The sequence below is a fragment of the Triticum urartu genome, chromosome 6A, assembly GCF_056163025.1.
Source record: "Triticum urartu cultivar PI428250 chromosome 6A, HENAU_Tu73, whole genome shotgun sequence".
NCBI lineage: Eukaryota > Viridiplantae > Streptophyta > Magnoliopsida > Poales > Poaceae > Triticum > Triticum urartu.
In genome coordinates this window covers 155,364,684-155,392,361 of record NC_141878.1, presented here as the reverse complement: position 1 = coordinate 155,392,361, position 27,678 = coordinate 155,364,684, and the positions used below count along the sequence as shown (strand labels likewise).

Below are 27,678 nucleotides of genomic sequence, written 5' to 3'. Positions count from 1 at the left end.
CCAATTCCAGAAATGTAGCTTTGACCATAATTATTTATACATCACACCATATTTTTTAGAATCTACTAACATGAAAGCCGATACAAAAAGAATAAATCTACGCATGTAATTTACATGTACCATTATAATTATATTGTTTTAGAAATTCTAGGTAGGTTTGTCTAGATGTCTAGACCCATGTCTATACTGTACAACACCTTCTATACTCTACAACAATGTATGTTTGGTGTGGGTTAATTTATCACCATCGTCTTGACGGTAATCTCTATTCCCAACCTAGGGGTGTGCATTACACGACGGGGAAAAAATCTTTGAACTTCGCCAATAAGTAACTCAAATAAACAGTTGTGTATGTGATTTACCGAAAAAGGCTTTCGCCCCGCTTTATATATAAAGCAAATGCCCAAGCCAACATCCAACAAGGTTCAAGACCACAAACACACACACACACGCAAGTTCCAGACAAATAAGCAGTGAAAGGGTTAATGCTGAGGGCACAGCTCAACAAGCCCCTAAAAGAAAACAAAAAGGCACACGCGCCGGGAGTGACCCAGCATCTAGTCGGGCTCCGGGGGTGGCGGGGGAAGCGGGGGCCCCAAGCGGAAGGCCATCGATCGAAGGTCGGCGAGGAGGGTGCTGATGACGTCCCGGTCCTGAGGGCGGCTAAGCTGCCGCCAGAGCTGCAAGTACCCACACAATTTAAAGATGGAGTCAGTAGCACGACGAAGAGGCACCTTCTGTATGACAAGTTTATTGCGAACAGTCCACAGCGTCCAGGCAAGGATCCCCACGCAAAGCCATCTAATATGCCTGTAGCGAGGGGGTGAGGCCTGAATTTCCGCAAGCAGGTCAGGGACGTTTGTGTTGCACCACTGGCCCCCAACCGTTTCGCGGAAACAGGACCAAAGGAACTGTGCCGTGTAGCAAGAGAAGAAGATGTGGTTGGCATCCTCTACCGTGCCGCACATGGGGCACATCCCATCTCCAGGTCCGTGACGTTTAAGGACCTCAACGCCGGACGGGAGGCGGCCGCGGATCCATTGCCACAGGAAGATCCTGATCTTCAGGGGCAGGCGGATGTCCCAAATCAAACTGAAGGGCTCGGGGGCCGTCGATGGGGCGATAGCCGCGTAGAGGGATCTGGTGGAGAAGCAGCCGGAGGGTTCCAGTCGCCAAGAGATGGCGTCCGAGGAGTCGGCAACGTCTATAGAGAGGAGGGCGATGTCCTGGAGGAGGGCATCCCAAGCCACAACCTCAAGGGGGCCAAAGGGGCGGCGGAAAGCGAGGCGCCCTAAGTCAATAAGGGCCGTCTCGACAGATACCCGAGGGTCAACAACGATGTCGAAGAGGACTGGAAATCGAGCGGCTAGGGGGGTGTCGCCAAGCCACCTATCAAGCCAGAACAGGGTCGAGGACCCAGTACCCACCGAGATGGATGTGCCAATGCGCAAAACAGGCAGCAGCTGGACGACGGCTTGCCAAAACTGGGAGCCGCCTGAGCGCTGACAAAATGCGAGAGGCTGTCCATGCAGGTACTTGTTCTGGATTATAGTAAGCCAGAGACCTCAATCTCCATTGGCAATGTGCCAGAGCCAACGGGTCAGGAGGGCAATGTTCATGCGCCGGAAGGACAAAATCCCAAGACCGCCCTGGTCCTTGGGTTTGCATATATCTGGCCAGCTGACCATGTGGTACTTCTGCTTATCCCCCTCCCCAGCCCAGTAGAATCTGGATTGGTATTTGGCGATCTCCTGGTGCAGGGTTTCATGGAGGCTGTAAAAGCTCATGAGGAACCAAAGGAGGCTAGCAAGCGAAGAGTTGATAAGGATCACGCGAGCCGCCTTCGATAGCCAGCGCCCTTTCCAGGGCTCAACGCGATGTTGCATACGGGTCACCGTGGGGCGAAGATCAGCCATGGTAAGGCGCGAATCACTAATGGGGATCCCCAGATAGGTCGTGGGGAAAGAACCCATCCGACAGTTTAGTCGGTCAGCAATAGCCTGTGCTTCCTCCAAGGGGTACCCGAGGACCATCACTTCGCTCTTATCGAAGTTGATGGTTAGGCCCGACATTTGTTGGAAGCACAGGAGGAGGAACTTCAGGTTAGTAATATCTAGTGCGGATCCCTCAACCATTATAATGGTATCGTCCGCATATTGAAGGAGGGAGACCCCTCCCCCTCCGACTAGGTGGGGAACTAAGCCGCGGATATGACCAGCAGCCCTGGCCTTATCCAAGATGGATGCCAGGGCATCGACCACCATGTTGAACAAGAACGGTGAGAAAGGGGTCACCCTGACGGACCCCACAAAGGGTGGGGAAGTAGGGCCCAATGTCACCGTTGATGTTCACCGCGGTCTGGCCACAGGAGACAAGCTGCATGACGCGGGTCACCCAACGATCGTCGAAGCCTTTGTGAAGCAACACTTCTCGCAGGAATGGCCAGTGTACCGTGTCGTAGGCTTTGTGAAAGTCTAGCTTTAGGAAGACCGCTCGATGGCGTTTTAGACGGACCTCGTGGAGGACCTCGTGGAAAACTAACACTCCATCGAGAATGAATCAGCCTTGTATGAAGGCGGATTGGTTCGGATGGGTAATCGTGTCAGCTAGGAGGGTCACCCTATTGGCGTACCCTTTGGCCAAGATCCGAAAGATCACATTAATCACTGTGATTGGGCGGAACTGGCGAATATCCGAGGCGCCCGGGACCTTGGGGATGAGGGTCACAATCCCATAATTGAGGCGCCCAAGGTCCATGGAGCCCGAATAAAATTCTTCGAACAGAGCCATGACCTCCGGCTTGATGGTAGGCCAGAACGTCTTAAAGAACGTCACGGGCAGGCCATCCAGACCCGGGGCCGAGGAGGGGTTCATCCCCTTAATGGCTACGAGGACCTCGTCCTCGTCAAAAGGGGCCACTAATGCCGCGTTGGCCTCCGCCGAGACCAATTGCGCACCCGACCAAATGTCGGGGGCGAGACTAGCCCCACCCCGCGGGGTGGGGGTAAATAGGGCTTTATAGAAGCCGTCTACGTGGGTACGGATGGCCGAGGGAAGAACGATAGGCGTGGCTCCATCCCATAGGCAATGGATGGAATTACAACGACGCCGGTCGTTCGCCACCGCCTGAAAGTAGGCGGTGTTGGCATCTCCCCGAAGTACCCACCTCTAGGTGCCACGCAGGCGCCAGTAGGCCTCTTCATCGGTGTAAATGATGGAGAGCTGGTCTTCCAGGTCGTATCGCAGCATCCACTCATCAGGGGAGATCCCGGTCGAGTCGGCGCAGGCGTCCAGGGCTTGGATAGCCAGCAGGAGGGCCTTTTTGCGCTCTCTAAGATCCCGGCCAAGGTTGGCCCCCCCAACCCTTCATAAATTGGCGGGCTAGCTTGTCGCAGAAGTGCCACAAGTCGACAGCGAACATGGAGCGATGGGGAGCAGAGCAGGCAAAAATCCAGCGAGCGACGACAGCCTCCCGGAAGCCAGCCTGATTGAGCCAGAAGGGCTCGAACCGGAATCGCGGCGCGATGGGGGGCCGCTCGTCGGCGGTGGAGAGGAGGGGAACATGGTCAGACCCGATCCGGGTGACAGCCCGAAGCGATGCCAGGGGGCAGCGTAATTCCCATTCAAGGGAAACTAGGACACGATCCAGAACGGATTGTGTCGAGACAATCTGCCGGTTCGTCTAGGTGAACCTGGCACCCGTCCGATCAAGTTCGCGGAGCCCCAGCTCCGCGATCCAATCGTTGAATAATTGCATCCGAGCGAAGTTAATCCGATCATTATTCTTCTCATCCAGGGATCGGATGAGATTAAAGTCTCCGCCCACGAGAACTGGGAGGAGGGAGTTAGAGATCTTCAGCCGCAGCTCTGTTAGGAAGGCCGGGGAGCGGCGGTGGTCCGCCGGTCCATATACAATAATGACCTCCCATTTGAAATTCAGGGCGCGCTCGAAGATCTCCATACTAATGAAGAATTCACCCCGGTCCATGCCACCCACCTCAAAGGTGGCATCCTTTACCCCTAAGAGGATGCCGCCAGAATGGCCTGAGGTCCCACTAGAAGGGAGCCAGTGCCAAGCAAAGAGGTGGGAGCTAAGGCGCTCAAGCTCCTGAAGGGCGAAACTCAGTACGCAAGGTTTCCTGGATGGCAATGATGTCAATGTGTTCGTCACGAATGTACTCAATGAGTTGGCGGCGACGACCATCATGGCCGAAGCCGCAGATGTTCCAGAAAAGGGCCCGCATCTAAGCCCCCATCGGGGGGCTGCTTGGCCCCAGGACACGGGAAGCGCTTTGAGCGCGGAGGGCTGCAGTGCGCGAACAGGTGCGTCCACGGATTATCCCGTCGGCCACCGGAGGGGCCTGACCCGCAGGGGTGATGGTCGTCCCCTCGGGAGGTCGAAGCAGGCGGGCGCGGGTCTCAGCCAGCTTGCCATCCAAAATCTCCTGGGCCCTAATGGCCGCGATCTGTTCTAAGGGGGGACCAACCTCCCCTCTGAAAACTATGGCCGAGTCATTGGCCACCTTGGCGAGGTGGCCAAGCGAAGCAGCCTCAAGAGCGGAAAATGAGCAACTGGAGGAACTGGGGAGGTCGGGGTCCGCACCTGACTCGAGGTTCCGGACCGCCGCGCGGAGCTCCGCGCGCTCGGCGATGGATGGCGCCGGAGAGTCGGCCGGCCGCGCCGCATCGAGGCGGGCGCTGCGGCGGGAGGACGTCACCGGCGTCGAGGTGGAGCGGGGCCGCCTGGCGTACGCCACTGTCAGAGGGGGGTGCGCGGAGGCCGGCGAGGAGACGTCCACAGCCACCGAGGCGGACGGGGAGGTCGGCGAGGAAAGGTGGACGTCGGAGGGCACCGGCGGGGCGGGCGGTCTGGCGAGCTCCAGGGTGGCACCGGCCGCGACCCCCGCTGGTGGGGGAGACGAGGTAGGTGCAACGGGAACCTCACACCCGCCTCCACCTGTGGAGACCGGGGAGGCCGAGCCGGCGGGGGACGGTGGGTCCGGCCCCGACGGCGAGGAGCGAAGGGCGGAGACGGCGCAGGGGGAGCGAGGCGACGATGGCGGGGCGACGAGTAGGCCCACACTAGAGATGTCATTGGCCGACTCCGACAGAGACTGAGAGGGCATGACCGGCGGAGTGGCCAAGCGGAGGGCCATCGCGAGGTCAGCGGCCGACACTCGAGTGCGCCCCGCCCCGGAACCGCCACGACCCGCTGGTGGGTTGGAGGGCTCCCGGGAGGGGGGGCGGGAGTGCTCCGAGCCGTCCTCATCATCTCCTGGGTCGTCGAGGCGGGAGTGGCGCGAGCGTCGGCGGTGGGAGTCGTCAACATCAACTGGGCCACCCCCCAGGTGGCCGTCATCAGAGAAGCGGGGGCGGCCGACGTGGTTCGGAGGCTCGGGGCAGATCTTGAGGTCGTAGCCGTCGTCGTTGAAGAAGACCCGGATCGTGACGTGGAGCTTGGAGGAGTCCAGGCACTTCACCTTGACCCGAACCTCCTCCTCCTTGCGTAAGGAGAGCTCGTCGACCACCACCACCTTGCCTAGGATCTTGGACATACTGCGGATGACTCGCTCAGACCGGGCCACATCTGGCAGGTCGGCGATGAGGAGCCACGCAGTGTCCAGGACGGCTACAGCCTTGGGATCCCACCGCGGCTCGGATATGTTCACCACAATGTCGTTGAGGGCCAGGGTGATGTTGTTGCTGCGGGTACAGAATCCCATACTCATAGCGTCGGGGAAGATCACTGAGAAGGCGTTGGAAGCGGTGGGGGTCACCTGCCAATCCCACATGCATCTGCACAAGTGGTTGAGCTCTGCCTCAATCAGCTCCGGGGTGGCGACGGCCTCGTCCACGACCGTCACAATCGCCATCAGCGAGGAGGAGGGAGGGGGATCTCTAGCACCTCGATGTGGAAGAAGGCCATGTCCTCGATGCCGTGGCCGTACATCATGATCTCCTCCGTCACCGGGCGATCCGGACAGAGAATCGCGGGGTGCCCGGCATCCTTGCACAGGTAGCACATCGGGGGGTTGGGACAAGCCACCTGGAAGTGGCCGGTCAAGCCGCAGTTGAAGCACGGCGGGCCGTCGGAAGAGGCGTTGGTGCCCGAAGGAGGAACCACGGCGGCGGTGGAGGCGGCAGCCTAAGGACGCGGAGGACCCTTCTTCTTCTTCTTGGGACCCTGGCGCCCCCGGTTGCCATTACCGTCGTTAGATGGCGAAAACGCAGCCTGGGAGTGGGGGGGCTGGTAGCGACGGGTGGCCTGGGTGTTGTTGGAGTTGGCGAGGGGAGGAGGGCGGCGCCGGCGAGCAGGGGTCGGGGCGGGACGGCTGTAACCAGGGCGAGACAGGAGGCTGGCGGCGTAGGTGGGGGGGAAGCGGGGGGCGAGGGAACCCTACAGGGGGCCAGATAGATCGCCTGCTTGGGCCCGAGGCCGATAGGGGACGAGATTGGGCCGTGCGGGGCGGAGCCGGCCTGCCGAGCCGGCCCACCCCAGCCGCAGAGGCCTGCCTCCCTTGGGCCACAGCCGCGTCCACCGCCCTGGGGATGGGGCCTGCAGCCAGGCCCGTAGGCCGGCCCAGGAGCACCGCAGCCCGGTACGAGTGCCCCGGGGTGACCAAGCGGGAAGCTAGGGTTTCCCCGAGCACCGCCGCGGTGGCCGCCGGCGGGGGCGTACGGGGACGGCGAGGGGAAGGCGCGGCGGGGATGCGACCCGGAAGGTGGGGCCCGGAAGGACCACAGGATGGGAAGAAGGGCCGGAAGGGTGGACGTCGGGAGAGGACCGGAGCGAGCTCGGGCGGGATCGTCGGAGTCAGACAGGCCGGAGCAGAGGAGGGCATGGCCGGGGTCGAGGGTTTCCAGGAGGCGAGAGCAGGGCCCCGGTCAGCGCGGCCGACAACACCCCAGCTGCCAGCGCGACGCCGCCGGGAGGGCATCCCTGACCCAAAGGCCACACCTTGCATCCCCCGTGCCGGAGAGGCGGCATGAGAGAGAAGCCGGCGCTGTCCCGACCCACGGGCGGCCGAACTCCCACCCCTGGGAGTAGGGCCACCGGCGTGGTCAGGCAGCTACCGCGGCGGGGCCTTGGGGGGAACACGGTCCCGACACACGACGGTGCGACCACCGGCGACATCGTCGGCCTCGGCGATGTCAGCCCACACCACCCGCGGAGGGCCAGAGGGAGGGGTCGACGGTGGGACGGGGGCGGCGGACGCCGGTGAGGGGGCGGGGCTTGAGGGAGGGGACGGGAGGAGGGGCGGCGGCAGGGCAGCCGCGGCTCCCGCGTCGCCAGGGGCGTCGCCAGTCGCCAGAGCCATCGAATCACCCATGTATGTGATTTCAAAAGAAAGATATAAATGGCAAGGTGTTTAACAAATCTGCATGCATGTTGTATCGTGCTTATTGAGTGAACAAAACAAATATCAGGATAGAAACTAAGAAACAGAATGCATACCACCAGGAACACAGCCACCACTAGCTCTGTCGCAGAATAGTTTGTGATAAAAGCCCGCCATGCTAACTCAGCAGCTTCCTCAACTGACATGTTGAATTTGTAACTGAAATGTAAAGCACAAACATAAGGGATGCAACTTCAAGATAATATGAACTGTGAGCAAAGCAACATATAGATGTATAAAAAAACATACCCCTCGTCCAAGATACCATAAGCATACAAAGAACTACAGAACCGACTGCTTCCCTTGAGCCTTGCACCCTTGCTATCAACATAGTACCAAAACCAGACCCTAGAAAAAGAGCGGAATTGTAAGGCATAGGCCTAAGTACTGCTTAATGACACTAAAATATGTCAAAAGGCCACTCGCAGTTCCATCAAATCCAACAATCATTGTACCGATTGGAAGTACCATCCCACGGTATGAAAATAAAGGATATTAGCCAACAGTCTTTAAAGAAACAGCAATAGAAATCCTTCGCTTGTTGATGAGCTGATGGAGCTCATCAAGCTCATGAACCTCATGAACCTCTGAAGGAAGAAACTATTGTTATTCCTACTATCTTTACTATTAAAGGGGAGTGCGGTTGTGATGGTAGGTTGTGGTACGTTGATTCGCATGTTCATGTGTCACTTCCTCGCCTCCTCTCTCAAACAAATACTCATCGACGAGTGGACCCGCCAGCTCTCTTCCCTGCCTCATCGACTCGCTAGCCCCAATCTGATTTCTTCTTCCTCTCTTGTTAAGAGCGAGCACGGCCACAGCTAGGGTTACTATCGCGTCCAGCCGTTAGCGCCTCACACCGCTGCCCGGGTTGCTATCGGACACACCAACCAAGAACTGCAGTGTCGAACACGAGCCTAGGTCGACCTCGATTGTAGATGCAAGATGTAGCTCGCCATCTTCTATGTCACGTACGACCTTCATCTCTACCTGCTTCCCAACGTATCGAACAGAGGCACCGTGGCAGGACTCAAGGTGCAGCAGCTACTCCAGTTGTACATGAGCCATGGGTTCAAGAGAGGTTCTTGGAGTTCTCATGGTCCCTGGTTGGGCGGCCGCCGAAAGGGTGAGAATTGATTTGTTAAGGCTTCCCTGGTATTTGTCTTCAATACCAATGTATTATTTTCTCATCAGTAAGCTTTTGTCTCGCTCACTATTTGTTTCTTGCACTATATGGCCAGATCTAGCATCTTCATTTATCCATGATTTTTCTTTAAAATCCACCGACTAAACATACAAGAGCTTGGCAATTCTTTCTGGTTGTAGCTAAAACTTTATATTAAAATGAACTTTAGGTTTGTTGGTTTCTTGTTCATAGAACCGGCATCAAGAAATAAGGCTAGATTAGCCACAGCAACATCAGCCAAGTTTATGAGTATGTACCTGGACCCTCCTGTATGGCAGTTGATCCACCTTACATGAAGATTAAAGTCATCTACATCAATATATTAATTTTGCTCCTGGTATGCATCTCTTGGAGAAATCTTAGGGCAAATATTTTCTTATTTTGCTTTCTTTAGAAATTTTGGAGAAATTTAGTGTAGGCACCTTCAGTTCTATAACATAGTTGAATGTAAAAATTACTACAATAAGCATTGTATCACAACAGTGGGCTAATTCTGTAAAGAAATGCAATGATGTAATGTTTCTTGGTTAAACTTCAGTTATATTATACTTAGTAATGCAAATTCAAGAATTAAGTTTGCAGGCATGTCGTCATTGTAGGCCTGATAGATATTTTGCTTTTCTGTATTTACGTGCATTAATAGAGTTACTAATACTGTTTCGATATTTCGTTAGTAGAAGACTGGATTGTGTCTACTACCAATGCGCATCAATGCGATCCAAAAATAGCCAATTCGAGGTGGATTTCACTTGTGGTAGAGAGAAGCCACACAGTTCAGATAGCAACGCTGGACTTTATGGTCACAGATAGATTGTCGTGGAATAACTCAATTGATGGGATGTAGGATTCACATAGGTCAGATTGCCGAGTACCATGCAAATGAAATGTTGGTTGCAAAATTAATGATATGCCTCTTTGTCGAGGTAAAATTGATAAGAGTTATAAACTCGAGAAATATTTTTTCCATCGATCTTTTAGTCTAGCAAGTAAATATTTTTTTCCGTCATTCTTTTAGCTCGATGTAAACAATATAATTGTTTGTGCAGCCACAAGTATGCTACCTTCCGTTTCATAAACAGATGTCCTACTACCAAATATGCAGTAAAAAAGATAGCTCGATGTAAACAATATAATTTGTGCAGCCACAAGTATGCTACCTTCCGTTTCGTAAATAGATGTCCTACTACGAAACATGGAATAAAAAAGATGTGAGTTTGACTACTACAATATAAAAGATGGTTCACATTTGTAAGATAAATGTTATTTTTGATTTATCATGCTCTGGGTTTATCATGACTGTAAATTACAGAACTATTTCTGACCAAGAGAGAGATATGTGAAACTCATGATTTAGCTCATTTAAATATCACAAAATTATTTTAGGAGAGACCATCTAGCGTACTCAATTGTGGCACTGGCCGTGCTATTATTTTATGAGTTTATTTTGATGTCTGCTTATTTATTTTAAAATTAAAATCAATATTATGGGTAGCAGCACATTCACTGGTGATGCAAGAACATTCCAGCTTTCCTGAAGAACAAAAGGTTCCATTATTTTGTGAGTATATAAAATTGTTTGCTTGCGTTGTATATTAAACTTCATGTGAATTTGCATCACTTGCACCCTAATCCTTAGCTGATATATACCTATACTAACTGCCAACCCCAAGAAAATTCACACGCTAATTATTAAATAAAAATATCTGAATCATGATTATTTTTTGTCCATACAAGATAGTCAGAGTGTAATCAACTGTACATAGACCCTACATTATTAATATATGCAGATGAAGAATACAAGACTTGCACTCAGTCCTGCTTGGTTCCTTTCGTTTGTGCCACATCCATTGGAAGTGAGTTTTTAGCTGTCTTTCTTTGTGATAAAATGTGAAAGATTCAAATCCAATGTTGATATCTTCTTTCTAGAATGATGCTTTGTTGGTCTTTTTCACCTATTGTCTCACTAAAAAGCACGGACACGGCAGGAATTGCCGATTGGCCGTGTCGACACGGCGGGATACGGCGACACGGCGGGATACGGCTGGATACGCGTATCCCCCAGTATCCCCTGATTTTCGATTAAAAAGAAAGAAAAAAGCCCAGGGACACGGCGGGACACGTACGTGACACGGACGGGATACGGCCCGGCCCAAAAAACAGCCATGGCCCAAAACGAAACCCTATTTTTGCACGATCGCACGCATTTCTCCACGTAACAAGGTGGGGCTCCCAGGTCCCAGTCTCTTCTGGATCAAAGCTGCCACCTCCTGGAACGAAGTCGCCGCCGCCTGGATTCGCGGCCGCCGCCGGCAGGAGCCAGCAGCCTCTTCTCCTGACGGCAGGTAACCCTCCCCAATCCCTGAACTAGCAGCCTCTCCTCCACTTCTTGATCTGTTTTATTCAGATTTGATCTTCCATTAAGCTGCTGGATGTTGTGCTTGGCTGCTTGCTAGCTGCTGCTCTTTGAATGCCTGTAGATTGTAGTAGTAGTGTTGCTGTTGTTGCTTGCTACTCATGTCATGTTTGCCAGTTCAATGCTTGTGCTGCTGTTGATCATGAATGATGAATGCTTGCTGTTTGTACTGCTTGCTGTTAGGTTAGGTAGAGCATGGCATCTGGGAGTGGCACAGCCGGTAGCCAATCGTCTGTGGGTGAGAGTGAAGGGCAGTCTGGTCCTGGTGCTGTAGATCCCCGAATGGGGCAGTATCTCTATTCTAATCTTTTTCTCCTTTATTTCTGTATTAACTCTATATTACATGGCATATTTTTATTTTATTTTATATATGCTCACCGTATCCCTGAATGGCTGTTTTTGGAAAATGCCGTATCCCGTATCCCCGTATTCGTATCCCCGACTTTCCGTCCCCGTGTCTGCTTTTTAGTTGTCTCACATGTTAAATATCTAGAGCATACTTAGATTTGCTATTTCTGTATTTTGTTTTTGTAGACTTAGTACAAGGAGTAAGGACACAGAGAAATAATATTTGAAAGGTGCAGGTTGAAATATAATTGACAAAAAGCATATAAGGAAAAAGGTCTTACTAGAGATAGTCATTTATGATGTCAAATTCTCTCCCCTCACGATTCTTGGCTTGTTGCCTTAGGCTGATGACCCACCTAATAAAAATAACTAATAATTTGAATTACAACGCATAATGTGAGTTTTATCTCTCCGTCAAGACATGTATCCTTCAATAGTGTACTAGACCTTATGTAGAGAAAGAAAGATAGAGAGGACTAGTTCTTGTTAATTTTGTCAGAGAGATGGAGACAAACATGGAAAGATAGGAGACACACAAATGGGAGAGATGGAACATCAGGGGGACTTCGGTGCTGCTTCTTAATCTGCTAGGTGCGTGAGGAGGTAATAAACAGGGACATAGAGGAACATTGGGCTTAAAATTTATAGAAATTCGAAGATTGACAGCTGGAAGCCATGCTGCTTTCTGTTCCCATCGAATTTTGTGTGTGCAATTCGGTCGGGCATTACGTCAAACATGTGGAAGGCATAACATGCATGTATTATGGTTAAATACTCATACACAGCAACTCCAGCGGCATGCAGCAATCAAGAAATTTAGAGCAATGGCATGCAGTAATCAGAATATTTATATCAAAAGAGGGAATCAAGTCATGACCAAGAAAACAGAGCAATGATGATGAAACTTACATCTCGCCGTGGCTTCATGCTTGGAGATGAGGCGTGCAAAGAAACATCGAGGAGAAACGCTGGACGTCCCTGAGCTGATGCAATTGTTTCCCACAGGGCTCAGTTTGTCCATCGCTCTTGTATGAGGAGCCGGCAGATAGCGGCGTAGCGCCCCCACAGCCTGCGCTAGGAGAGAACACGGAAGAGCACAGAGCCGTGGACGTCGAGGGGAGGCGGCAGATTGGACGCACGACTCGATTGCGGATCTGCGGAAGGGCGGCGTCCCGGCCCACACCGTCGAAGCCGGCAAGCAGCAAGAGCGCACCGCGAACGCAGCTTGTCCCGTGAGGAGGACTGCAGACCGGCAACCTGTCGTGGCATCGCCGCGATCCGGTCTGATCCGGGATTTGGATCGATCGACTCGATTCCTTTTTCTATAGGTGGTGCCTTCGGCTGGCGGAACGGGAAAAGAGTCCATGTCGATGACGGGGACCATGGAGCGGGCTTGAGCAGAGTTCTTGTCAGAGCAGGTTCGTGGCGGTGGTGGGGGGACTGGGAGGAAGGAGGGGATCAAGGTTGCCGCCCGCGTTGGGGGCTTTTTTCTTTAGAATCCTGCGTTGTGGGCTATACACGAGCGGGCCGATGTATACAGCAGCTAGACACGAGAGAAGGCCCAACTGGATCGCAAGCCCAGCCAAGCGACAACCGCAGGGGACGACCAATTGTAAGGAACTTCCTATATGACGGCCGTTCGTATTTTTAAAATTTAATCACTTTTTAAAAAAGAGTAATTTCAAAAAATCTTCACTTTTTAAAAAGATTAATTTCAAAAAATCTTCATTTTTAATAAAAAAATTCAATACATGTAAATTTAGTGTAGAATTGTAAAATTTGTTCACAATTTCAAAAAACTAAAAATTAAGAAAAACACAATTTAAAAATGATCACATTTAAAAAAATCATGCATTTTCAAAATTCACGTGGTTCAAAAAAATTTCGAACATTTCTTGGAAATCATGAACAATTTTTCAAAAGACAAATAATGTTTGAAAAACCGAACATTTTTTGAACAAAATTTTGAAATTTCAAACTTTGGCTAGCGACAGTCCTTAACCGGTGAGAGGTCTATAATTTGATTCCTTGTGCATGCACTGCTTTTTGTGAATTTCTGTTGCGCTATAATATCAGCAGGGCGAACGGGCGTGCACGCCAATGGGTCGGCCCAGTCAAGGGGTCAAATAGGAACTCCCCAGTTATAATGCAAGCTCAGTCGAACAACAACGAAAAAAGTAGTCATTGGTGTCGCCTTTTCCCTCTCTAGGGTTTGTCTCTTCTCTCGTTGCTTCGCCGATGTTTTAGTTTATCTTTTCTACCCCCATTTGTTGTCTTGTTCGGGTTGACCAGGGGTTGCACTACAGTACCAACAGGGGCGAACAGGCGTGCATGCCAACGGGTCGGCCGAGTCAGGGTGTCAATTAGGGGCTCCCCGATTGTTACGCAAGATCAGCCGAACGGCAACGAAATAAGTAGTAGTTGGTGTTGCCTTTTCCCTCTCGCAAGGGTTTATCTCTTCTCTCATCGCTCGGTCGGTGTTTGTGTTTATCTCTTCTCCTCTCATTTGGGGTCTTGTTCGGGATGACCAAGGGGTGGTCTTGTACGACTTCCCGGCCTTTGTGAGCTATGGTTTGAATTATGAGGAGGGATGTCGGCGGGTTTATTCGATCTTCGGTAAGATTGGATTGTGGTAGCTGCTCTCATGGCATCGGATGATTGGGCTTCATCGTTTGAATTGTCAGAAAAGGAAAAACATGAAGCCATGATGCCGGATCTAGATCTTTTGGAAAATAGGCCAAACAACCAAGTTCAAACACAATATAGGTACAAAATACACCAACATCAAGTCTGTTGGGGCACCAGCTCAATAATAAGCCCACACACACAAGTTAAAAATAGAGGGTACACTAATCCAGATTCGACGAAGCTTGTGGCGTCAGGCGCTGAGCAAGAGAGTGAGTCTAACTGATATCGTCGCTGGTGTTGTGCTCCTTTTGCTTACTGAGGACCTTCCATTTGATAAGTCCCTTTAGTGATCCGGTAAAGGAGCATAAAGAACCCTGAGTGATCGAACCCACGTGAGGATGGCGCCCTTTAAGGAAGGGTTTCTAACAAGCTTTTGTAAAAGAATTAAATTCCATCTTTTGACCAGATCATAAATCAAGCTGACACTAAAAACACTTATAATAAAAATAGGCATGGGTATTAGAACTTATGCTTACAACCATATGTTTGTGTTGGGATCATTGTGATATTAATTTGTGTCCTAGAAGTCATCCATCGAGATGTGCTTGCTACGTATGGAAGTGGGGGATGTGTGAAAATTACGTCTTGACCGACACGTGTCCTACATCAAGAGTCAATTGTCCAACCGAAGGCCTTATTCGTCGCCCGGGCTTGCCCCGATAATTAAGATAGAAATAATCAAACAAAATCATTGGTCGTTTAAGGACTACACCTCTTGTATCCCCAGAGATAGGATCCGTGTTACCATACTAAGGGTCAGTTCTTTTGCCGCCTTCTAAAATAAGCTGGAATAAGCCGCCCCTACCCAGCTTATTTGAGAAGCCCAACCAATTATATATTTTTAAAATCCTACTCATTAAGACTTGACTAGTAGGCTTCTAAAAAAGAATAAGCTGGGTAGGGGAGCTTATTCTAGAAGCCCCAAAAAGGCACAAAAAGAACTGGCCCTAAACCTTTCTGTCACTGGTGTTCAAAATAACACATCACGGTCTCCCTAACCTTAGCCTCTCTGTGGCTCTCTCTCCATGATCCTGGGTACGTGCATGGATGAAGAACGCTAACGAGACAAGAGACAACTACGGAACAACTTGTTGGGGAACGTAGTAATTTCAAAAAAAATCCTACGCACACGCAAGATCATGGTGATGCATAGCAACGAGAGGGGAGAGTGTTGTCTACGTACCCTCGTAGACCGGAAGCGGAAGCGTTAGCACAACGCGGTTGATATAGTCGTACGTCTTCACGGCCCGACCGATCAAGCACCGAAACTACGGCACCTCCGAGTTCTAGCACACGTTCAGCTCGATGACGATCCCCGGACTCCGATCTAGCAAAGTGTCGGGGAAGAGTTCCGTCAACACGACGGCGTGGTGACGATCTTGATGTTCTACCGTTGCAGGGCTTCGCCTAAGCACCGCTACAATATTATCGAGGATTATGGTGGAGGGGGGCACCGCACACGGCTAAGAGAACGATCACGAAGATCAACTTGTGTGTCTAGAGGTGCCCCCCTGCCCCTGTATATAAAGGAGCAAGGGGGAGAGGCCGGCCGGCCCTTGGGGCGCGCCAAGGAGGGGGGAGTCCTCCTCCTAGTAGGAGTAGGACTCCCATTTCCTAGTCCAACTAGGAAGAGAGAAGGGGGAAGGAAAGAGAGGGAGAGGGAGAGGGAAAGAGGGGTCGCGCCCCCTCCCCTAGTCCAATTCGGACTCCCCATGGGAGGGGCGCGCCACCTCCTGGGCTGCTGCCCTCTCTCTCCCCTCAGGCCCACTAAGGCCCAATACTTCCTCGGGGGGTTCCGATAACCCTTCCGGCACTCCGGTTTTCTCCGAAATCACCCGAAACACTTCCGGTGTCCGAATATAGCTGTCCAATATATCGATCTTTATGTCTCGACCATTTCGAGACTCCTCGTCATGTCCGTGATCATATCCAGGACTCCGAACAACATTTGATACATCAAAATATATAAACTCATAATGAAATTGTCATCGTAACGTTAAGCGTGCGGACCCTACGGGTTCGAGAACAATGTAGACATGACCGAGACACGTCTCCGGCCAATAACCAATAGCGGAACCTGGATGCTCATATTGGCTCCTACATATTCTACGAAGATCTTTATTGGTCAGACCGCATAACAACATACGTTGTTCCCTTTGTCATCGGTATGTTACTTGCCCGAGATTCGATCGTCGGTATCTCAATACCTAGTTCAATCTCGTTATCGGCAAGTCTCTTTACTCGTTCCGTAATACATCATCTCGCAACTAACTCATTAGTTGCATTGCTTGCAAGGCTTAATTGATGTGCATTACCGAGAGGGCCCAGAGATACCTCTCCGACAATCGGAGTGAAAAATCCTAATCTTGAAATACGCCAACCCAACATGTACCTTCGGAGACACCTGTAGACCACCTTTATAATCACCCAGTTACGTTGTGACGTTTGGTAGCACACAAAGTGTTCCTCCGGCAAACGGGAGTTGCATAATCTCATAGTCACAGGAACATGTATAAGTCATGAAGAAAGCAATAGCAACATACTAAACGATCGGGTGCTAAGCTAATGGAATGGGTCATGTCAATCACATCATTCTCCTAATGATGTGATCCCGTTAATCAAATGACAACACATGTCTATGGTTAGGAAACATAACCATGTTTGATTAACGAGCTAGTCAAGTAGAGGCATACTAGTGACGTTTAGTTTGTCTATGTATTCACACAAGTATTATGTTTCCGGTTAATACAATTCTAGCATGAATAATAAGCATTTATCATGATATAAGGAAATAAATAATAACTTTATTATTGCCTCTAGGGCATATTTCCTTCAGTCTCCCACTTGCACTAGAGTCAATAATCTAGATTACACAGTAATGATTCTAACACCCATGGAGCCTTGGTGCTGATCATGTTTTGATCGTGGAAGAGGCTTAGTCAACGGGTCTGCTACATTCAGATCCGTATGTATCTTGCAAATCTCTATGTCTCCCACCTGGACTAGATCCCGGATGGAATTGAAGCGTCTCTTGATGTGCTTGGTTCTCTTGTGAAATCTGGATTCCTTTGCCAAGGCAACTGCACCAGTATTGTCACAAAAGATTTTCATTGGACCCGATGCACTAGGTATGACACCTAGATCAGATATGAACTCCTTCATCCAGACTACTTCGTTTGCTGCTTCCGAAGCAGCTATGTACTCCGCTTCACATGTAGATCCCGCCACGACGCTTTGTTTAGAACTGCACCAACTGACAGCTCCACCATTTAATGTAAATACGTATCCGGTTTGAGATTTAGAATCGTCCGGATCAGTGTTAAAGCTTGCATCAATGTAACCATTTATGATGAGCTCTTTGTCACCTCCATATACGAGAAACATATCCTTAGTCCTTTTCAGGTATTTCAGGATGTTCTTGACCGCTGTCCAGTGATCCACTCATGGATTACTTTGGTACCTCCCTGCTAGACTTATAGCAAGACACACATCAGGTCTGGTACACAGCATTGCATACATGATAGAGCCTATGGCTGAAGCATAGGGAACATCTTTCATTTTCTCTCTATCTTCTGCAGTGGTCGGGCATTGAGTCTTACTCAACTTCACACCTTGTAACACAGGCAAGAATCCTTTCTTTGCTTGATCCATTTTGAACTTCTTCAAAACTTTGTCAAGGTATGTGCTTTGTGAAAGTCCAATTAAGCGTCTTGATCTATCTCTATAGATCTTAATGCCCAATATGTAAGCAGCTTCACCGAGGTCTTTCATTGAAAAACTCTTATTCAAGTATCCCTTTATGCTATCCAGAAATTCTATATCATTTCTGATTAGTAATATGTCATCCACATATAATATCAGAAATGCTATAGGGCTCCTACTCACTTTCTTGTAAATACAGGCTTCTCCAAAAGTCTGTACAAAACCAAATGCTTTGATCACACTATCAAAGCGTTTATTCCAACTCCGATAGGCTTGCACCAGTCCATAAATGGATAGCTGGAGCTTGCACACTTTGTTAGTTCCCTTTGGATCGACAAAACCTTCCGGCTGCATCATATACAACTCTTCTTCCAGAAATCCATTCAGGAATGCAGTTTTGACATCCATCTGCCAAATTTCATAATCATAAAATGCGGTAATTGCTAACATGATTCGGACAGACTTAAGCATCGCTACGGGTGAGAAGGTCTCATCGTAGTCAATCCCTTGAACTTGTCGAAAACCTTTTGCGACAAGTCGAGCTTTGTAGACAGTAACATTACCGTCAGTGTCAGTCTTCTTCTTGAAGATCCATTTATTCTCAATTGCTTGCCTATCATTGGGCAAGTCAACCAAAGTCCACACTTTGTTCTCATACATGGATCCCATCTCAGATTTCATGGCTTCAAGCCATTTTGCGGAATCTGGGCTCACCATCGCTTCTTCATAGTTTGCAGGTTCATCATGATCTAGTAGCATGACTTCCAGAACAGGATTATCGTACCACTCTGGTGCGGATCTTACTCTGGTTGATCTACGAGGTTCAGTAGTAACTTGTTCTGAAGTTTCATGATCATCATCATTAACTTCTTCACTAATTGGTGCAGGTGTCACAGAAACCGGTTTCTGTGATGTACTACTTTCCAATAAGGGAGCATGTACAGTTACCTCATCAAGTTCTACTTTCCTCCCACTCACTTCTTTCGAGAGAAACTCTTTCTCTAGAAAGGATCCATTCTTAGCAACAAATTTCTTGCCTTCGGATCTGTGATAGAAGGTGTACCCAACTGTCTCCTTTGGGTATCCTATGAAGACACATTTCTCCGATTTGGGTTCGAGCTTATCAGGTTGAAGTTTTTTCACATAAGCATTGCAGCCCCAAACTTTTAGAAATGACAACTTTGGTTTCTTGCCAAACCACAGTTCATAAGGCGTCGTCTCAACAGATTTTGATGGTGCCCTATTTAACGTGAATGCGATCGTCTCTAAAGCATAACCCCAAAATGATAGCGGTAAATCTGTAAGAGACATCATAGATCGTGCCATATCAAGTAAAGTACGATTACGACGTTCGGACACACCATTACGCTATGGTGTTCCGGGTGGCATGAGTTACGAAACTATTCCGCATTGTTTCAAATGTAGACCAAACTCATAACTCAAATAATCTCCTCCACGATCAGATCGTAGAAACTTTATTTTCTTGTTACAATGATTTTCAACTTCACTCTGAAATTCTTTGAACTTTTCAAATGTTTCAGACTTATGTTTCATTAAGTAGATATACCCATATCTGCTTAAATCATCTGTGAAGGTGAGAAAATAACGATATCCGCCACGAGCTTCAACATTCATTGGACCACATACATCTGTATGTATGATTTCCAACAAATCTGTTGCTCTCTCCATAGTACCGGAGAACGACGTTTTAGTCATCTTACCCATGAGGCATGGTTCGCAAGTACCAAGTGATTCATAATCAAGTGGTTCCAAAAGTCCATCAGTATGGAGTTTCTTCATGCGCTTTACACCGATATGACCTAAACGACAGTGCCACAAATAAGTTGCACTATCATTATCAACTCTGCATCTTTTGGCTTCAACATTATGAATATTACTATTGAGATTCATCAAAAATACACCACTCTTCAAGGGTGCATGACCATAAAAGATATTACTCATATAAATAGAACAACCATTATTCTCTGATTTAAATGAATAACCGTCTCGCATCAAACAAGATCCAGATATAATGTTCATGCTTAACGCTGGCACCAAATAACAATTATTTAGGTCTAATACTAATCCCGATGGTAGATGTAGAGGTAGCGTGCCGACTGCGATCACATCGACTTTGGAACCATTTCCCACGCGCATCGTCACCTCGTCCTTCACCAGTGTTCGCTTAATCCATAGTCCCTGTTTCGAGTTGCAAATATTAGCAACAGAACCAGTATCAAATACCCAGGTGCTACTGCGAGCTCTAGTAAGGTACACATCAATAACATGTATATCACATATACCTTTGTTCACCTTGCCATCCTTCTTATCCGCCAAATACTTGGGGCAGTTCCGCTTCTAGTGACCAGTCTGCTTGCAGTAGAAGCACTCAGTTTCAGGCTTAGGTCCACACTTGGGTTTCTTCTCCTGAGCAGCAACTTGCTTGCTGTTCTTCTTGAAGTTCCCCTTCTTCTTCCCCTTGCCCTTTCTCTTGAAACTAGTGGTCTTGTTGACCATCAACACTTGATGCTCCTTCTTGATTTCTACCTCTGCAACTTTTAGCATTGCGAAGAGCTCGGGAATTGTTTTATCCATCACTTGCATATTATAGTTCATCACGAAGGCTCTTGTAGCTAGGTGGAAGTGATTGGAGAATTCTGTCAATGACGCAATCATCCGGAAGATTAACTCCCAGTTGAATCAAGTGATTATTATACCCAGACATTTTGAGTATATGCTCACTGACAGAACTGTTCTCCTCCATCTTGCAGCTATAGAAGTTATTGGAGACTTCATATCTCTCAATCCGGGCATTTGCTTGAAATATTAACTTCAACTCCTGGAACATCTCATATGCTCCATGACGTTCAAAACATCGTTGAAGTCCCGGTTCTAAGCCGTAAAGCATGGCACATTGAACTATCGAGTAGTCATCAGCTTTGCTCTGCCAGACGTTCTTAACATCATTAGTTGCATCAGCAGCAGGCCTGGCACCCAGCGGTGCTTCCAGGACGTAATTCTTCTGTGCAGCAATGAGGATAGTCCTCAAGTTACGGACCCAGTCCGTGTAATTGCTACCATCATCTTTCAACTTTGCTGTCTCAAGGAACGCATTAAAATTCAACGGAACAACAACACGGGCCATCTATCTACAATTAAACATAAACAAGCAAGATACTATCAGGTACTAAGTTCATGATAAATTTAAGTTCAATTAATCATATTACTTAAGAACTCCCACTTAGAAAAACATCCCTCTAATCTTCTAAGTGATCACGTGATCCAAATCAACTAAACCATAACCGATCATCGCGTGAAATGGAGTAGTTTTCAATGGTGAACATCACTATGTTGATCATATCTACTATATGATTCACGCTCGACCTTTCGGTCTCTGTGTTCCGAGGCCATATCTGCATATGCTAGGCTCGTCAAGTTTAACCTGAGTATTCTGCGTGTGCAAAACTGGCTTGCACCCGTTGTAGATGGACGTAGAGCTTATCACACCCGATCATCACGTGGTGTCTGGGCACGACGAACTTTGGCAACGGTGCATACTTAGGGAGAACACTTTTATCTTGAAATTTAGTGAGAGATCATCTTATAATGCTACCGTCAATCAAAGCAAGATAAGATGCATAAAAGATAAACATCACATGCAATCAATATAAGTGATGTGATATGGCCATCATCATCTTGTGCTTGTGATCTCCATCTCCGAAGCATCGTCATGATCACCATCATCACCGGCGCGACACCTTGATCTCCATCGTAGCATCGTTGTCGTCTCGCCAATCTTATGCTTCTACGACTATCGCTACCGCTTAGTGATAAAGTAAAGCATTACAGGGCGATCGCATTGCATACAATAAAGCAACAACCATATGGCTCCTGCCAGTTGCCGATAACTCGGTTACAAAACATGATCATCTCATACAATAAAATTTAGCATCATGTCTTGACCATATCACATCACAACATGCCCTGCAAAAACAAGTTAGACGTCCTCTACTTTGTTTGTTGCAAGTTTTACGTGGCTGCTACGGGCTTAAGCAAGAACCAATCTTACCTACGCATCAAAACCACAACGATAGTTTGTCAAGTTGGTGTTGTTTTAACCTTCACAAGGACCGGGCGTAGCCACACTCAGTTCAACTAAAGTTGGAGAAACTGACACCCGCCAGCCACCTGTGTGCAAAGCACGTCGGTAGAACCAGTCTCGCGTAAGCGTACGCGTAATGTCGGTCCGGGCCGCTTCATCCAACAATACCGCTGAACCAAAGTATGACATGCTGGTAAGCAGTATGACTTATATCGCCCACAACTCACTTGTGTTCTACTCGTGCATATAACATCAACACATAAAACCTAGGCTCGGATGCCACTGTTGGGGAACGTAGTAATTTCAAAAAAAATTCCTACGCACACGCAAGATCATGGTGATGCATAGCAACGAGAGGGGAGAGTGTTGTCTACGTACCCTCGTAGACCGGAAGCGGAAGCGTTAGCACAACGCGGTTGATGTAGTCGTACGTCTTCATGGCCCGACCAATCAAGCACCGAAACTACGACACCTCCGAGTTCTAGCACACGTTCAGCTCGATGACGATCCCCGGACTCCGATCCAGCAAAGTGTCGGGGAAGAGTTCCGTCAACACGACGGCGTGGTGACGATCTTGATGTTCTACTGTTGCAGGGCTTCGCCTAAGCACCGCTACAATATTATCGAGGATTATGGTGGAGGGGGGCACCGCACACGGCTAAGAGAACGATCACGAAGATCAACTTGTGTGTCTAGAGGTGCCCCCTACCCCTGTATATAAAGGAGCAAGGGGGAGAGGCCGACCGTCCCTTGGGGCGCGCCAAGGAGGGGGGAGTCCTCCTCCTAGTAGGAGTAGGACTCCCCTTTCCTAGTCCAACTAGGAAGAGAGAAGGGGGAAGGAAAGAGAGGGAGAGGGAGAGGGAAAGAGGGGCCGCGCCCCCCTCCCCTAGTCCAATTCGGACTCCCCATGGGAGGGGGCGCGCCACCTCCTGGGCTGCTGCCCTCTCTCTCCCCTCAGGCCCACTAAGACCCAATACTTCCCCGGGGGGTTCCGGTAACCCTTCCGGCACTCCGGTTTTCTCCGAAATCACCCGAAACACTTCCGGTGTCCTAATATAACCGTCCAATATATCGATCTTTATGTCTCGACCATTTCGAGACTCCTCGTCATGTCCGTGATCATATCCGGGACTCCGAACAACATTCGGTACATCAAAACATATAAACTCATAATGAAACTGTCATCGTAACGTTAAGTGTGCGGACCCTACGGGTTCAAGAACAATGTAGACATGACCGAGACACGTCTCCGGTCAATAACCAATAGCGGAACCTGGATGCTCATATTGGCTCCTACATATTCTACGAAGATCTTTATCGGTCAGACCGCATAACAACATACGTTGTTCCCTTTGTCATCGGTATGTTACTTGCCCGAGATTCGATCGTCGGTATCTCAATACCTAGTTCAATCTCGTTATCGGCAAGTCTCTTTACTCGTTCCGTAATACATCATCTCGCAACTAACTCATTAGTTGCATTGCTTGCAAGGCTTAATTGATGTGCATTACCGAGAGGGCCCAGAGATACCTCTCCGACAATCGGAGTGACAAATCCTAATCTCGAAATACGCCAACCCAACATGTACCTTTGGAGACACCTGTAGAGCACCTTTATAATCACCCAGTTACGTTGTGACGTTTGGTAGCACACAAAGTGTTCCTCCGGCAAACGAGAGTTGCATAATCTCATAGTCACAGGAACATGTATAAGTCATGAAGAAAGCAATAGCAACATACTAAACGATCGGGTGCTAAGCTAATGGAATGGGTCATGTCAATCACATCATTCTCCTAATGATGTGATCCCGTTAATCAAATGACAACACATGTCTATGGTTAGGAAACATAACCATGTTTGATTAACGAGCTAGTCAAGTAGAGGCATACTAGTGATGTTTAGTTTGTCTATGTATTCACACAAGTATTATGTTTCCGGTTAATACAATTCTAGCATGGATAATAAACATTTATCATGAAATAAGGAAATAAACAATAACTTTATTATTGCCTCTAGGGCATATTTCCTTCACAACTTTATGCTACACATACAGAAAGTTAATTAAAAGTACTTCCATTAATCCTCCAACAAATACATCGGGTTGAAAGGCCCTTGCCTCAACCCATGACCTTACCGAACTACGCACACATGAAGATCAGATCACACGAAGAACTCATTGAAGAACACATCATAAAGATCGATTGATTGATTGGTAATATGTCTTATAATAGGTGTCAGATGTGACGCATGATTAAAAGTATGGCTCGGTGGCTAAGAACTATGGTGGTGATGAAGGTGGTAGCTATGGAGACTGAGGTATGGCTAGACAGAGTATCTTGTGCTGGAAGTCATCCACATATCGTATACGGGAGGACTGAGGAATCTTGCATGGTAAGCTTCTATGGTAGCTTGCGGCGGAAGACTGGGTTGCTTACACCAGAAGCTTATCTTTGTAATATGCGTACCGAATGCCATCTATACATCATCTTAACATTCCTGTTGTTGATTACTTTTATGAAAAGGATTTGCCTATTATCCCTCTTGCTGAGTACTAAATTTATAGCATATTGTAGCTTGCTTTCGGGGTATAACATGCTTCAAATTGTACTCATAGCAGAATCAAACCTTGTATATGAACCATACCTTTGACTGATAATATATTGTTGGTCTTGCGCACCACTTGTCTTCCGGCTGATTTAATAATTACTGATGTGAAGATTGCACCATTGATGTAAACTTGATGTTAATAACCACTCCAGGATATCATTTTCATTCAGACTAGGTATTTCTAATACAATGCTGTCGGCTGAGAAGTCCGTAGTGCTTAGTTGAGCTTTCAAATTTTTGAACTCCTTGTTGATTCTTTGGGTTCGGTGTTGGTTGATGAGAAACTTGCATAAGGGGTAATAAGGTAACACTGAGGGCCCAAAGAAAACAAGCCAAAGAAACAAATGAAACAAAAGTACACAAGGCAATCAAGATCACATGCAAGCAATATCATATTTTACTGCTAAACACAACAATAATGTGCATGCATATTTAAGCACACAAATCTCGCAAGAACTCTGGTTCTACGATATAATATGTTGTGGCGGTGTGCACGAATGTGAATCCACGTGTGGAAAGGTTGGTGTAAACGAAGCTACACCAAGCGTTGGCTTAACACTAGTTGCATCTAGACAGGCTTAGAGGTGAGGACAGACTTGGTGATCATGTAGCCAGACACGGATGTCACGACCACATCATCATCAAGTGGATGGAAGGGAAACCGTACTCGTCCATGGAATGGGTGACAGGGTAGGATAGCGGTGAAAAACAAGGCTTGTTGTATTTCCCTTTTTTGATAACAAAGATCACTAAGGGTTGCCTACGCGGCGAGTCGGAAAGCATGATTCGGGATAGAAACATGTCTATCACCAAAACGATAGGGGTGGCCGGCTGAAAGATACTGGCGCGATACCTGAGCACAAATCCTGCAAGCGTTTGTTGGGGAATGTGGCATTTCAAAAAAATTCCTTCGATCACGCAAGATCTATCTAGGAGATGCATAGCAACGAGAGGGGAGAGTGTGCCTATGTACCCTCGTAGACCGAAAGCAGAAGCGTTTAATAACGCGGTTGATGTAGTCGAACGTCTTCGCGATCCAACCGATCCAAGCACCGAACGTACGGCACCTTCGCGTTCAGCACACATTCAGCTCGGTGACGTCCCTCGAACTCTTGATCCAGTTGAGGTCGAGGGAGAGTTCCATCAGCACGACGGCGTGGCGACGGTGATGATGAAGTTTACCGGCGCAGGGCTTCGCCTAAGCACTACGACGATATGACCGAGGTGTGTAAATGTGGAGGGGGGCACCGCACACGGCTAAGAGAAACTTGTGTGTCCTTTGGGGTGCCCCCCTCCCACGTATATAAAAGGGGAGGAGGAGGAGGCTGGCTTAGAGGGGGCGCGCGCCATGGGGAGTCTAACTAGGATTCCCAATCCTAGTTGGAGTCCCTTTCCATCCAAGAGAGGGAGAAGGAGGGAAGGAGGGAAGGAAGAGAAGGAAGGAGGGTGGCGCCACCCCCTCCCCTTGTCCAATTCGGACTGGACAGGGGGGCGCGCGCCACCCCTAGCCGGCCCTCTCTCTTCTCCACTAAGGTCCACGATGGCCCATTAACTTCCCGGGGGGTTCCAGTAACCCTCGGTACTCCGAAACTTATCAGAAACGACCCGAACCATTTCGATGTACGAATGTAGACTTCCAATATATGAATCTTTATGTCTCGACCATTTCGAGACTCCTCGTCATGTCCGTGATCTCATACGGGACTCCGAACAAACTTTGGTTCATCAAATCACATAACTCATAATACAAATCGTCATTGAACATTAAGCGTGCGGACCCTACGGGTTCGAGAACTATGTAGACATGACCGAGACACATCTCCGGTCAATAACCAACAGCGGAACCTGGATGCTCATATTGGCTCCTACATTTTCTACGAAGATCTTTATCGGTCAAACCGCATAACAACATACGTTGGTCCCTTTGTCATTGGTATGTTACTTGCCCGAGATTTGATCGTCGGTATCATCATACCTAGTTCAATCTCGTCACCGGCAAGTCTCTTTACTCGTTCTGTAATGCATCATCCCATGACTAACTCATTAGTCACATTGCTTGCAAGGCTCATAGTGATGTGCATTACCGAGAGGGCCCAGAGATACCTCTCCGATACACGGAGTGACAAATCCTAATCTCGATCTATGCTCAACAAACACCATCGGAGACACCTGTAGAGCATATTTATAATCACCCAATTACGTTGTGACATTTTATAGCACACAAGGTGTTCCTCCGGTATTCGGGAGTTGCATAATCTCATAGTCTGAGGAACATGTATAAGTCATGAAGAAAGCAATAGCAGAAAAACTAAACGATCAATATGCTAAGCTAACGGATGGGTCTTGTCCATCACATCATTCTCTAATGATGCGATCCCATTCATAAAATGACAACACATGTCTATGGCTAGGAAACTTAACCATCTTTGATTAACGGGCTAGTCAAGTAGAGGCATACTAGGGACACTCTGTTTGTCTATGTATCCACACATGTACTAAGTTTCCGGTGAATACAATTCTAGAATGAATAATAAACATTTATCATGATATAAGGAAATATAAACAACAACTTTATTATTGCCTCTAGGGCATATTTCCTTCAGTCTCCCACTTGTAGTAGAGTCAACCAGTAAATGCGCACGTGTAACGCATGTGTAATCTTAATTCGGCTTGAAGATACACCTGAATTTTCTTTACAAAAGTAGCATCAAAATAAATTGTTTGTGTAAACACCATCAACGACAGGTCCATGTCTTCCTACAAATGGGTTAAAAATTGTACTAATCCAACGGAGAATCACCCCCTGATTCCCTTCCTTACTTATATCATGGGGCGGTTCGTTGTGGCAGTTTCCTTTCTTGTGAAAGGTGTACGTAAGGAAGGGAATCATCAGGGAGAAAAAGGATTGATTAGCAGTAAACGCGTTTAGTGCTAAACGTGTTTAGTTGCTCACCATTAAGACAATAAGAACTGTCGTATTAATGTTAATGGATGGCCGAGATCTGTTGGATCTGCCCCACTTGGTCTTTTTATATTGGTATAGATAATCTAGATTACATAGTAATGATTCTAATACCCATGGAGTCTTGGTGCTGATCATGTTTTGCTCGTGAGAGAGGCTTAGTCAACGGGTCTACAACATTCAGATCCGTATGTATCTTGCAAATCTCTATGTCTCCCTCCTTGACTTGATCGTGGATGGAATTGAAGCATCTCTTGATGTGCTTGGTTC

The 27,678-nt window shown here is 48.1% G+C and overlaps 1 protein-coding gene across 2 annotated transcripts; it reads right to left on the bottom strand.

Moving 5' to 3' along the window:
- Window positions 1-345: 345 nt before the first annotated feature.
- On the bottom strand, window positions 346-12,820 carry LOC125517467 (uncharacterized). Of its 2 annotated transcripts, none has more exons than XM_087527201.1 (4): window positions 12,257-12,820; window positions 7,650-7,748; window positions 7,457-7,539; window positions 346-680 (listed from the first exon to the last, which is right to left on the bottom strand). In XM_087527201.1, the coding sequence occupies exons 1-4, from the start codon at window positions 12,729-12,731 to the stop codon at window positions 558-560; spliced, it is 780 nt and encodes a 259-aa protein (XP_087383327.1). In that variant the 5' UTR covers window positions 12,732-12,820; the 3' UTR covers window positions 346-557. The 2 variants fall into 2 exon arrangements, with proteins under 2 accessions (XP_087383327.1, XP_087383326.1); XM_087527200.1 differs by having other exon boundaries at window positions 7,457-7,559; window positions 12,257-12,482.
- Window positions 12,821-27,678: the final 14,858 nt, after the last annotated feature.

Bases quoted from the DNA above. Each gene is read 5' to 3' on its own strand.
- LOC125517467 (XM_087527201.1), bottom strand. From the start codon at position 12,731: ATGGTCCCCGTCATCGACATGGACTCTTTTCCCGTTCCGCCAGCCGAA. The intron at 7,540-7,649 runs GTATGTTTTTTT...TCAACATGTCAG, and splicing joins TATGGTATCTTGGACGAGGG to TTGAGGAAGCTGCTGAGTTA. The intron at 681-7,456 runs GTATGCATTCTG...GGGTACTTGCAG, and splicing joins TGGTGGCTGTGTTCCTGGTG to CTCTGGCGGCAGCTTAGCCG.